This window comes from Zootoca vivipara, chromosome 3, assembly GCF_965207765.1.
Source record: "Zootoca vivipara chromosome 3, rZooViv2.hap1.1, whole genome shotgun sequence".
Lineage (NCBI taxonomy): Eukaryota > Metazoa > Chordata > Lepidosauria > Squamata > Lacertidae > Zootoca > Zootoca vivipara.
Window position 1 is genome coordinate 97,435,010 of NC_142586.1, and position 12,148 is coordinate 97,447,157.

Here is a 12,148-nt window from a genome sequence, read left to right on the forward strand (position 1 = left end):
TGGCTTTGGACCAGATGCAGTAATCTGCTTTATGGATGTTTGTGGGTTTGTGTGCCCATGAGCTTTTCACAGTACCTTTGAACAGCAGCTCCTCTGCACTGCTGCGACTTCCAGAATGTTGAAAAAGACCTTTTTATGCGGCTCAGGGGAGTGTGGTGTTTGGAAAACAAAGTTGGAAGTCCTGCTGTATGGGATGCCCAAGAAATTGGTTTTTTTTTATAAAAAAAATAATATCCCTAGTATTGGGACATTGAATGGCTAATTAAAAATTATGTATCACTGATACCTAGACAGACCCAGTCTGGGTATGGCTGTGCCCATTGGATGTTGAGAGATTGTGATGCTATCCTAGCCTATCTAGGCTAATTGTGTATCTGAAGAAGTGTGCATGCACACGAAAGCTTATACCCAGAACAAACTTAGTTGGTCTCTAAGGTGCTACTGGGCACTTTTTATATATATTTCGACTGTGTCAGACCAACACAGCTACCTACCTGAATCTAGAACTATGGAAGGCACCACATTGAGCAGCATGAAATGGAAGTCCGTCAACCTCACAGTACCTGAAGAAGTGTGCATGCACATGAAAGCGTATACCCAGAACAAACTTAGTTGGTCTCTAAGGTGCTACTGGCCATTTTTAAATATATATTTCCACTGCGTTAGACCATCTTAGCTACCTACCTGAATCTAGACTAATTGTGTGTGTGTGTGTGTGTGTGTGTGTGTGTGTAAAAGTTCTTTTGTGGTTTGGAATGGGATATGAGGTGAAATCTTTATGAATTCTGCTTAGTACTGGAGTGGGCTCATGAAACTTTACTATAAAAATGAATAAACAAATAGGTGGTCATTTATTAAGGATACACACACATATATTTAATAGGAATACAGAACATTAGTTGTCATTTCCACTTGATTGGGGCTTGGAATATAGCAGCCTCTCTCCTTTTTCTTCCCTGAGACTGAGAATAAAAATTAGTTCCCATTCCAAAATCCAATGCAATGAGTAAAGGATGGGTGGGTGGAGTATTTTGCCACTTTAAAAGCATGCTCTGCCCCGGCTACTCTTCCCCAGGAGGATAACTGTACTTTCTCACTGTCTGTTTCAGCATTCCAAGTGGGAGAGCCAGCTGCATCTGCCACCAGTAATTCTAGTTGATCCAAGTGTGAATCCTATTGTGGCGGAAGCGCAGGAGAGCTAAACTGACAGTATGAATTCAATTAAATAGGAAAGGGGTGCTGTAAGGCTTATGTAACCGACCGTAACTTTTAAACGGAAAAATATGAAAGATCCTGAAAGATGGAAATACAGCCATACCTCAGGTTGTGAACGTGATCCGTGCGGGAGGCATGTTCGCAACCCGCAGCGTTCGCAGCCTGAAGTGCTGCGTCTGCGCATGCGTGTGACACGATCTGGCGCTTCTGCACATGTGCGTGATGTCATTTTGCGCTTCTGCGCATGCACGAGCGCTGAAACCTGGAAGTAACCTGTTCCGGTAGTTCCAGGTTCGGCGTGGTCCACAACCTGAAAATGTGCAACCCACAGCGTTCGTAACCCGAGGTATGACTGTACTGAAAGGCGCCAAGGGGAAATCTTATTTATTTATCCGTTGCATTTGAAGTGTATTAGTTTTAGTTAGTTATTGCAGGGGATTGTCGTTCACGCCATGTTTTAAGGAGGCAGATTTTAATCACATATCTGCCTCTGTGGTCATGTGCAATAATGCTCCTGGGTGCCAGTTGCTGGAAGACACAGGCGCGCGGGGGGGGGGGGGGGCTCACATGCATCAGGTTGGTATCTGGTTGGCCACTGTGAAGGCAGGATGCTAAATTAGATGGACCACTCATCCAGGAAGGCTCTTCTTCTGTTCTTCTTTGGCTTATCTATTGTTAAGTGAATTTCTTACTGTGATTGCTTACTTTCCATGAGTTTTAATTATATTGTACCCCAGGGGTAGGCAACCTCAGGCCCGTGGGCTGGATGCGGCCCAATCGTCTTCTAAATCCGGCCCGCAGACAGTCTGGGAATCAGCGTGTTTTTACATGAGTAGAATGTGTCCTTTTATTTTAAATGCATCTCTGGGTTATTTGTGGGGCATAGGAATTCGTTCTTTTTTCCCCTTTTCCAAAATATAGTCTGGCCCCCCACAAGTTCTGAGGGACGGTGGATCGGCCCACGGCTGAAAAAGGTTGCTGACCCCTGTTGTACCCCATCCTGGGATTGGTTATGATAGGAGCAGGATAGGAATATTATAAATAAAAAGAAACAACATAATCGTAGAATTGTAGAGTTGGAAGGGACCACAAGGGTCATCTAGTGCAACGCCCCCTGCAATGCAGGAATCTTCTGCACAGTATGGAAGAGGAAGTTCTGCTGGGTATGCATAAACATCTGCCAATATTTTTTGCATCCCAGCCTGGCAGAATACAGTAGTACCTCTACTTACGAATGTTTCTACTTACGAATGTTTCTACTTATGAATGGAGCTCCGTCTGCCATCTTGGATGCGGGTTAGATAGGATTTTTTCTACTTACGAATTTTTAGATAGGGTTGCTTCTACTTACGAATTTTTTCTCCCAATGCATTCCTATGGGATTCGACTTACAATTTCTTTTGACTTACAAATGTGCGTTTGGAACGCATTAAATTCGTAAGTAGAGGTACCACTGTATGTCATAGCAAATGGCTGTGGAGCGGTTGCTTGCACTTACGTGTGCTTGCAAGCAATCAGAGTGCATGGACTGCAAGAAGATCAAACCTATCCATTCTGAAGGAAATCAGCCCTGAGTGCTCACTGGAAGGACAGATCCTGAAGCTGAGGCTCCAATACTTTGGCCACCTCATGAGAAGAGAAGACTCCCTGGAAAAGACCCTGATGTTGGGAAAGATTGAGGGCACAAGGAGAAGGGGAAGACAGAGGATGAGATGGCTGGATAGTGTTCTCGAAGCCACCAACATGTGTCTGACCAAACTGCGGGAGGCAGTGGAAGACAGGAGTGCCTGGCGTGCTCTGGTCCATGGGGTCACGAAGAGTCGGACACGACTAAACAACAACAAAAAGTGCCACTTTTTTCAGAGGAACTAGTGAGGGAGAATTGAACCCTTTCCCACATGCATTTGGCCACCTGAGATCTCTCTCTCTCTCTCTCTCTCTCTCTCTCTCTCTCACACACACACACACACACACACACACACACACACACACACACCCCATCTGGAAAATAGCTATACATTAATTGGGAAAATAACATGGGGACAAATGACATGTTTGCATTATTTTATATATAACTAAAATATATTTCTATGCATTTTGTAAAGTTTCATTTCCAATAATGTAGAAGTAAAAGTACACAATATTCTTCTGGAGAAAGGAATAAATTGCAATCCATCCAGGACATGGGATGTATTTTTCAGACAATATGAGTTATAGTGATTTGACATGCTACAGTTAAACAGCACAGGGAGAAAATGCTGTACCAGTTGCAAAGGCATACAAGTGAGAGTAAGCTTGCCAGTCATAAAATAAGGTCCTCCTAAGGATCAGAAATGTAATTGAGGAGCAGGAAGAGGAGAGTAAGAATAAGTGGACAGGAATGCAGAAAGCAGATTCCCACAAGGATTAGTGCTGGGACTGTGCTTTTTAAGTTGCTCATTAAGTATCTGTAGTTAGGGGTAGCAAGATGTGCTGATCATACCAAATTGTTCAAGGCAGCTAAAAGAAAAACAGATTGCATGGAGCTCTAAAAGGATCTCTCAAAAGTAGGAGAGCGGGAAGTGAAATAGCAGATTCAATATAAGCAAGTACCAAATGATGTACATTGGGGCTTATAAATAAATAAATCCTAATATTATGTATATGCTCATGGAGAGCCTGACCAGTCAATGGCGATGACTAACTGGGAGTAATGCTGTGCTTGTGCTGGATAGATAAAGATGCTCAGCCAGTGTGTGGCAGCTGTGAAAAAGGCGAATTCTCTGTGTTGGGGATCATTAGGAAAGGAATTGGGGGAAAAACCTGCCGATTGACATAAGATCACTATAGAAATCTGTAGTGAAGCCATACTTGAAATACTGTGCACGATTCTGCTTGCTTCACCTCAAGAAGAATATTGTAGAGCTGGAATTTTTTTTAGCAAAGGGCAACTGAAATCATCCAGGGAATGGAGCAGGTCCCCAGTGACAAACGTCACAACATTTGGGACATTTTTTAGTTTACAAAGAAGTAAAGTAAGTCTATAAGTTTATCCTTGGTGTTGAGGAGGAGGGGGGAATACTAGAATCCAAAACCACCCAGTGAAGCTGAATGTTGGACGATTCAGGAAAAAAATGAAGTACTTTTTCATGCAGAACAGAGTTAAACTGTGGAACTCACTGTCACAAGATGTAGTGATGGTCACCAGAGGATTCGGCATCCATGGAAGGCAAGGCCCTCAGTGGCTGTGTTCTGCTGCTGCTACCAGAGGGAGAATGTCTCCAAATATCAGTTCCTGGGAGTCACAAGTGGAGAAAATGTTGTTACACCTCAGGTCTTGCTTGCAGACTTCCCATAAGAGCCTAGTTGGGTCACTGTGAGAGCAGGATGTCGAACTGGGTGGGGCAGTGGCCTGATCCAGCAGGACTCTTCTTACATTTGCAAGCATCTTCTAATGTTAGGTTAAAATTAAAAAGTTTATAGAAATCAGTTCAATTACCTTCGGTAGCTGTAGGGACAGTTGTGGGCAACCTCTGCCCATCATCTGCTGCTATTTATCGTTGCAGTATAAATTCTGGAGTTTGGAAACAGGAGCACACATTGGGCGGGCATTGGGCGTGACCCTCTTTATCTCCCCCCACTTTCTCGAAACCAGAACCTTAGCATCTGCCGGTGTAGCCGCCTTGGCTTAATAAGGGTCCTTAAGGGACAGAGACAGTCAATAACGACACCAAGGGTTGAATCCAGAGAAAGAGTGTAATCTCTATATATAGAGAGACTCTTGGTGATCACCTTCTCGACAAGAGTAAAGAAAGACAAATTTTCAAAGATTCTTGTACACTTCTTGGGCTCCTTCCCCCCCTCCTCAGGAATCCACTCTGTAAGAGTGCGCACGCAAGAGGGTCATAGGTTACAAATACATATAAGGAAGATCCGTATCCTGTCCTTCTCATAAACACACGCTGACTCAGCAATGCTACCCCGGTCGGTGCCAGCCTCAAGCAGCCTTGAGTGTGCCTGATATTTGCGTCATCTCCTGGTGTAGACCTTTGAGCATCTCCTGATGCTCCTTGTGCTTTCTGGCAAGGCCATCCTGTCTAGCTGTTGAATGTTTTCATTACACTTTGACACAGAGGCATAGAGGCAATGGAAAGCATTTTAAGGAGAAACGTATCCCAGGAATATGGGCGCTAAGCCACACAGTCAGAATTATACAATGCAGGCAATGCAAACGATAGGATCAAATTTAGCTCAATAATACAATTGGCAAATCTCTCCCTCCACCAGGAATACAGAAGTTGGCTTTCCTTGGTCTAGTATTTATTTTATCTCTGTAATCCAGGGGCCCGTGGCCGGATGCAGCCCATCGCCTTCTAAATCCAGCCCACGGACGGTCCAGGAATTTTTACATGAGTAGAATGTGTCCTTTTATTTAAAATGCATCTCTGGGGTATTTGTGGGGCCTGCCTGGTGTTTTTACATGAGTAGAATGTTTGCCTTTATTTAAAAAATGCATCTCTGGGATATTTGTGGGGCATAGGAATTCGTTTATCCAGCCCACCACATGGTCTGAGGGACGGTGGACCGGCCCACGGCTGAAAAAGGTTGCTGACCCCCGCTTTAATCTGTCCTCTTTTTTAAATCCAGGGAGTTAGCAAGGAAGTTGAAATCCCTTTCGTTTTAAGGCAGTATTATTAATATGAAACATCACAGTTCTCTTGCTTTCTCAGCCTAAAATGCCCAGTGCAAAATACAGTCCTGAAGTGCTTCTAAGCCCCATTAATTTTTTTGTAGGAAAGTCAGACGTGTTCTAGGTACTGCTCCTTTGATTCAAATGGCTCACCAGCTTGTACCATTCTACATGCACAGCCTTCTGTTTGACTAATGTTTCTATTGCCATCACTTTAAGGCCCAATATCCCTTGGTATAATGGATGTTTGCTTTTCTGTTCCATTTATCCTCAAACATCCTGGTTTAAAATAAGATTTGAATCTCTCAGGTGGTTGTGTTAACGAAAAAGAAGAATAAGGAGGTTAAATGCTGCAGGAACTGCCTTGAGCAAATAGCCTTTATGTAATGTTGAGGATGGAACTGGTTTTTAAAAAGCAAACAGGTTTTCAAATTAACAAGCTTATTGAGCTAAATTTAAATAATGTTAAATGCATTTATTATGAAACGTCAATAATCCTAGTTGGACCACTTAATTGTTTTCATTTACAAAAATCAATCCTGATGACCAAGTAATAGCAGTGATATTTTTAATTGCAACTGTGTGAGACAGAATATCAGATGGAGATCTAGCAATTAGCTTAATGATCAGTACAGTATCCTTCTAAGTCATTTCGGTAGGGGAGGTTAGAATGCAGCCTTGATGGTTAAGCTTTTACCAGCCAAGCTCACATACAGCATAACAAATGCTATACTCCCCACCCCCTTGGCTCAGTATCATTGATTTTTAAGACCACAGGGGACCCTTGTGATTATTTTAGTCTTAGCTGCTGCTTGCTTTTAGGTGCAGAACACATGTACCTAGGCCAATAATGTTAATTAACTAAAACACAGATTTCAGATGGAAGTGGTTTATTTAAAACAACCATTCCAGTGTTTTTAATAGATTTAGTTAATGTTCACAATAGGTGATCTCCTCTTCCCAACCACCTTTAATCATTTGAATATAGTCTTTTTGAAATTTTCCAAGAAGTTCAAGGAAAATTAAGGACAAATCAGGTGACCTGGGCAAATCCCTCTTTTGAACTCTTAAGGACTCGGTATACCTTGAACAAATTATTCATGATTCATGACAACTTCACAGGATTTTAAACCATTTCACTTATAATGGCAAAAAATTAAATTGCTTCAAAAAAAGAAGAAAGAAAGAAACACAAATTTCCATTTTTATCCTATCAAATGCTCTATCTGTTGACATGTAGTAAGAGTACAACCCTGGATTTATATTTTAAATAGATTTTCAGTGCATCACTTGGCATCCAAATTAGATCTGAACCACAGTGTTTTGTTGAACAAAATCCACTTACAAATGGGCATTCACTTTTAGATTGTTAGTGAAGTTTCATAACAGTAATAATAACTGAATCAAAAGAGGATGCTGAAAGAATTTTTTAGAGCAGATAAGCACTGCAGATGTTATTCCCTTGAATAATAATAAAGAAATGTCAAAAATCCAGTAGGCCAGACAACAACATCTGGTTAGCAACAAGCCCGAAAAACTAGCAGGGAGTCACTTACTTGGAATGATAATGATGTAAGCAGAGAGACAGTAAATCTAAAAATCTCAGCGCTATAGTTTTGTAAGTCCATTTGAGAGCTCTTCTTTTGATTTCTCCTCTTTCAAGTGCTGTAAGCCATCCTCCCAAGAAGCTGCTTTTCACATTTGCCTAAGAATAGCCTGTTGGATCAGGCCAATGGCCCATCTGGTCTAGCATCCTGTTCTCACAGTGGCCTACCAGATGTCTGTGGGAACCCAGCGAGCAGAACATGAGCACAAGATCTCTCTTTCCTCCTCTAGTTTACAGCAGCTGGCATTTGGAAGCCTTGCTGCCTCCAACTGTGGAGGGAGAGAGCATAGCCATCATGGCTGGTAGCCATTGATTGCTTTCTCCTCCTTGAAATGGTGTAATCCTCTTTTAATACCATCCAGGTTGGTGGCCATCACTGCCTCGGGGGGGGGGGAGCAAGTTCCATGGTTGCGACTATGCTCTGTGCTGGAGGAGACTCTTGAGAGTCCCATGGACTGCAAAAAGATCAAACCTATCCATTCTTAAGGAAATCAGCCCCGAGTGCTCACTGGAAGGACAGATCGTGAAGCTGAGGCTCCAATACTTTGGCCACCTCATGGGAAGAGAAGAATCCTTGGAAAAGACCCTGATGTTGGGAAAGATTGAGGGCACTAGGAGAAGGGGACGACAGAGGACGAGATGGTTGGACAGTGTTCTTGAAGCTACGAACATGAGTTTGACCAAACTGCGGGAGGCAGTACAAGACAGGAGTGCCTGGCGTGCTCTGGTCCATGGGGTCACGAAGAGTCGGACACGACTAAACGACAACATGCTCTGTGTGAAGAAGTGCTTCCTTTTATGTGTCCCAAATCTTCAAACATTGTTTCATTGGCTGTCCATGAGTTTTGGGTCATGAGAGAAGGATAAAAACTTTACTCTGTCCACTTCATGCATAATTTTGGAAACTTGCCTTTTGTGTAAACTAACAAGTCCCCGACACTGCAGTGTTCCTTCACAGCATTCCATCCCATCAATCATTTTTGGCTGCTCTTTTCTGAATCCTTTCCAACTCAACAATATCCTTTTTGAGGCGAGGCAACCCGAATTTTACACAGTACTCCAAATTATAGATCTGTATAATGGCATTATGATATCGGGGAGTTTTGTTTTCAATTCCTTTCCTAATGATCCCTAGCATAGAATTGGCCTTCTTCATGCCCACAACACGCTGGGCTAACACCTTCATCAAGCTATCTGCTATGACGCCAAAGTCTTGCTCCTGGTTTGCCACCTCCAGTTCAGACCCCATGAGCATGTATGTGAAATTAGTATTTTCTTTGCTCCTTACATGCAACACTTTACATTTGCCATTTTACTGCCCATTCATTCAATTTGCAGCGGTCCTTTTGGGGTTTTTGCAATCTCTTGTTTTAACCACCCTGGTGCCACATGGCCACCCTGTTACCCACCCAATAATCAGTTCTTTTTACCGCTTCTTGCAGTGGTGGACAGATGCTCTGGCCAGGGGAAAAATGACTCAGCACTTTGACAATGTGAATTTTCCGCTTGTTTCAGCTTTGAACATACACACACATGCATCAGCCGTGATCCACTAGTCCTGGGGGCGTTTTGTGCTCATTTCCCCCCGCAGACATCTTTATTGAAATTCAAAAACCACATAATTATATGTGCACTAAACATGAGGAGATGTACATAAAAGAGAGATAGAGTGATAAAAAGAAACAGCACCCATGTAGAAGGGCACGTAAAGGGGGGAGGACAATAAACCCCAAAATGGTTCAAAAACTCCCAAAATGGTTCAAAAACCAAGGCGCGGCCTTCCGATTGGCTGCAGGAGCTTCCTGCACTCAATCGGAAGCCGCATCAGACGTTCAGTTTCTGAAAAACATTTGCAAACTGGAACACTCATTTCTTTTTTTTTCTTTTTTTATAATTATTTATTAAATTTTCCAAAATAAACACATTTAAAACATTATACAAGACAAACAAACACATAAACAAACATTCAAAAATACAAACATCCCAAAAAACATGCTCCACCGAGCTTGACTTCCCTCCCTCCCCTCAAAAGGTTTTCTAATCAGTTCTTATCTCGCAGTTCCTTTGTATCTAATCTTTAGGGTCAATTCGTAGGATTTATTTCACGCCTGCAAGTGTCTTTAAACCTTTACAGTTCATTTCCATATAGTCCACAAATTTACTCCAATCCCTTAGAAACCTCGTCTCCCTCTGGTTTCGAATCCTGCTAGTCAGTCTCGCTAATTCTGCATATTCAATCATCTTTGTCTGCCAGTCTCCAATTGTCGGTAAGTCCTGGGTTTTCCATTTTTGGGCTAATAATGTCCTCGCCGCGGTTGTCGCATATAAGAAAAGGGTACTATCCTCCCTAGTTATCTCTTGGCCTATCAGTCCTAACAGAAAGGCCTCTGGTCTTTTGGGAAAAGTATATTTAAATATCTTTTTCAGTTCGTTATATATCATTTCCCAATATCCTTTAACCTTTTCACATTTCCACCACATATGATAAAAGTCCCCTTCCTTTTCATTACATTTCCAGCACATTCTGTTACTCATTCTATACATTTTCGCTAATTTCACTGGAGTTAAGTGCCATCTATACATCATCTTCCAAACATTCTCTTTCAAAGCAGTACATGCTGTAAATTTTATTGTTTGGTTCCATAATTTCAACCACGCATCATATTCAATATTATGCCCAAAATCCTTAGCCCATAGCCCTTAGCAAACTGGAACACTCATTTCTGGGTGTGCGGCGTTCAGGAGCCAAGCCGTTCAACTACTAAAGTACCACTGTATTTTAAAGAATGGATTCGAAATATGTACACATTTAAAAATAAAAAAGGATGGAGATTTCTGTGGAAGCTCGTTTCCCTTTCCCAGAAGCTCTGTAACTATCTGGGCCAGTTTCTGGCCAATCTTCAGTCTTTATTCAATTAAAATGGTTTGCCTCTCAAGGGGCTGGGCTCCCAGGCCTCAGTTCAGAAATGGATAGAGGCTACGTTGCCTTTGCTCCATGGCTCGGAGAAACACACATTATCTGGGGTGTTTAGTGGCCTGCTGCCCTTGGAGACAACCTGCATTTTGTTTCTGCTCTGTTGAATGGAGAAGTGTTATCCTTATCCTTTCCAGCAAAGCTTTCTGATCTCCTCCTCCTGGGGGCGGGGGGGGGGGTCGAAAGGGATGTATTTCAGTGGTACGGTGTCTGCTTTCCAAGTGCTATGCCCAGTATCTCAAGGTATGGCTGGGAGAGCTATTGCCACTTAGCATGGAGAACACTGAGCAAGGTGGAATGATGGTCTCACTCAGTTGAAGGCAGCTTCTTATTCAGAATGCTGTGGTCTAGCTTGCAGGCTTCCCTCAGGCATCTGATCAGCCACTGTGAAGACAGGATGCTGAACTACATGGACTATTGGCTTGATCCATCAGGCTCTTATTATGTCCCCCCACCTTTGTAATCTTTCAGCCAGTGAGGCTGCATATGGCATAGAGAGCTACGCAGCCAGGATCCCATGAGCCTGTTATTTAAATAATATTAAGATAGCCCCTTAGTTTTGAATAACTTCACTACAGCCAGTTTTGAAAACATGCATTTACCAGCAAGTGGGGTGCACCTCAAATGAAGATGGTACCGTTTTAAAGGTCTCTGTCCTTTTCCTTGAATGTTTACTCTCTGTTGAGTTTTATGCAGAAATAATTAATGTGTTTGGTTCATTTGTATTTGCGATGATACTGAACTGCCTTACTTTCTTCACACGTATACCCTTTCCTGAGGCTTGTTTACTCTTGCTGCATTCATGGCCATTTCCTGTTTGAAAATAATTGATTTAACTGAAATTTCTAAATTCTGAACTTGGTTGACCAATCTTTTGTCATTTGCTGCTTGGAAAAAATGGCGTTATAAATCATTAATATGTTGTTGATTTTTGTGTGTGCCTATATAGGGGGAAATGCAGTGTTGCACTTCTGAATGAGACAGAGTCTGTATTGTCGTATCTCATTAAAGAGGTAATGCCACATTTTTCATAATTATCAGCATTTTTTTTATATGTGGTTTCCTTCACTGTTGTGATTTTTTCCTGCAGATTGTTAGGAAAACCAAACAATCCTTTTGCTAAGTAGCATAACATGAATAGCTAAAGTTGAAAATGATTTGTGTCTGTGTTTATTGTTGTTTAGTATCTTAAATTATTGATGTTTTATTGTAATGATACTGAAACAATTCATTTTGACTTTCAGCAAGAATTTTGCAAATGAAAATGGGCTGTCTCTTTCCCACTGCCTAATTCTTTTCCCAGTGATATAGGATTAACTTGTAATATGATTAACTCAGGATTTGGGAGGGAAGGGAAATTTGATCCATCCACAAACAGATACATTTTTTTTAATGCAACAACGGCAGCACAAATGAAAATGGTGCAGTGAGGTGGTATCTACCAAAGAAGAATGAAAGCTGAAATTGATAGAATATGTAGAATTGACGTGTAAAATTAGAGATCAGAATGAGACTGATGTTAAAGAAGATGGGGAAATGTTTGCAGAAAACTTAAAAACTCAGTGTAAATATGTTAAAACGCAAACAGGAGTTGAGTAAGGACAGCAGTGAGGATGAACTTTCTTTTGTGATAAGTTGAAGGTACAGAGCAGGCACCCCCAAACTGCGGCCCTCCAGATGTTTT

At 41.9% G+C, this 12,148-nt stretch overlaps 1 protein-coding gene across 1 annotated transcript in view; it reads left to right on the top strand.

Moving 5' to 3' along the window:
• MTA3 (metastasis associated 1 family member 3) overlaps positions 1–12,148 on the top strand; it is an 80,273-nt gene that overhangs the window by 38,098 nt on the left and 30,027 nt on the right. Inside the window, exon 5 of the mRNA XM_035111219.3 lies at positions 11,414–11,477. Coding sequence (XP_034967110.3) covers positions 11,414–11,477 — 64 coding nt within the window. The remainder of the gene's footprint in view (positions 1–11,413; positions 11,478–12,148) is intronic.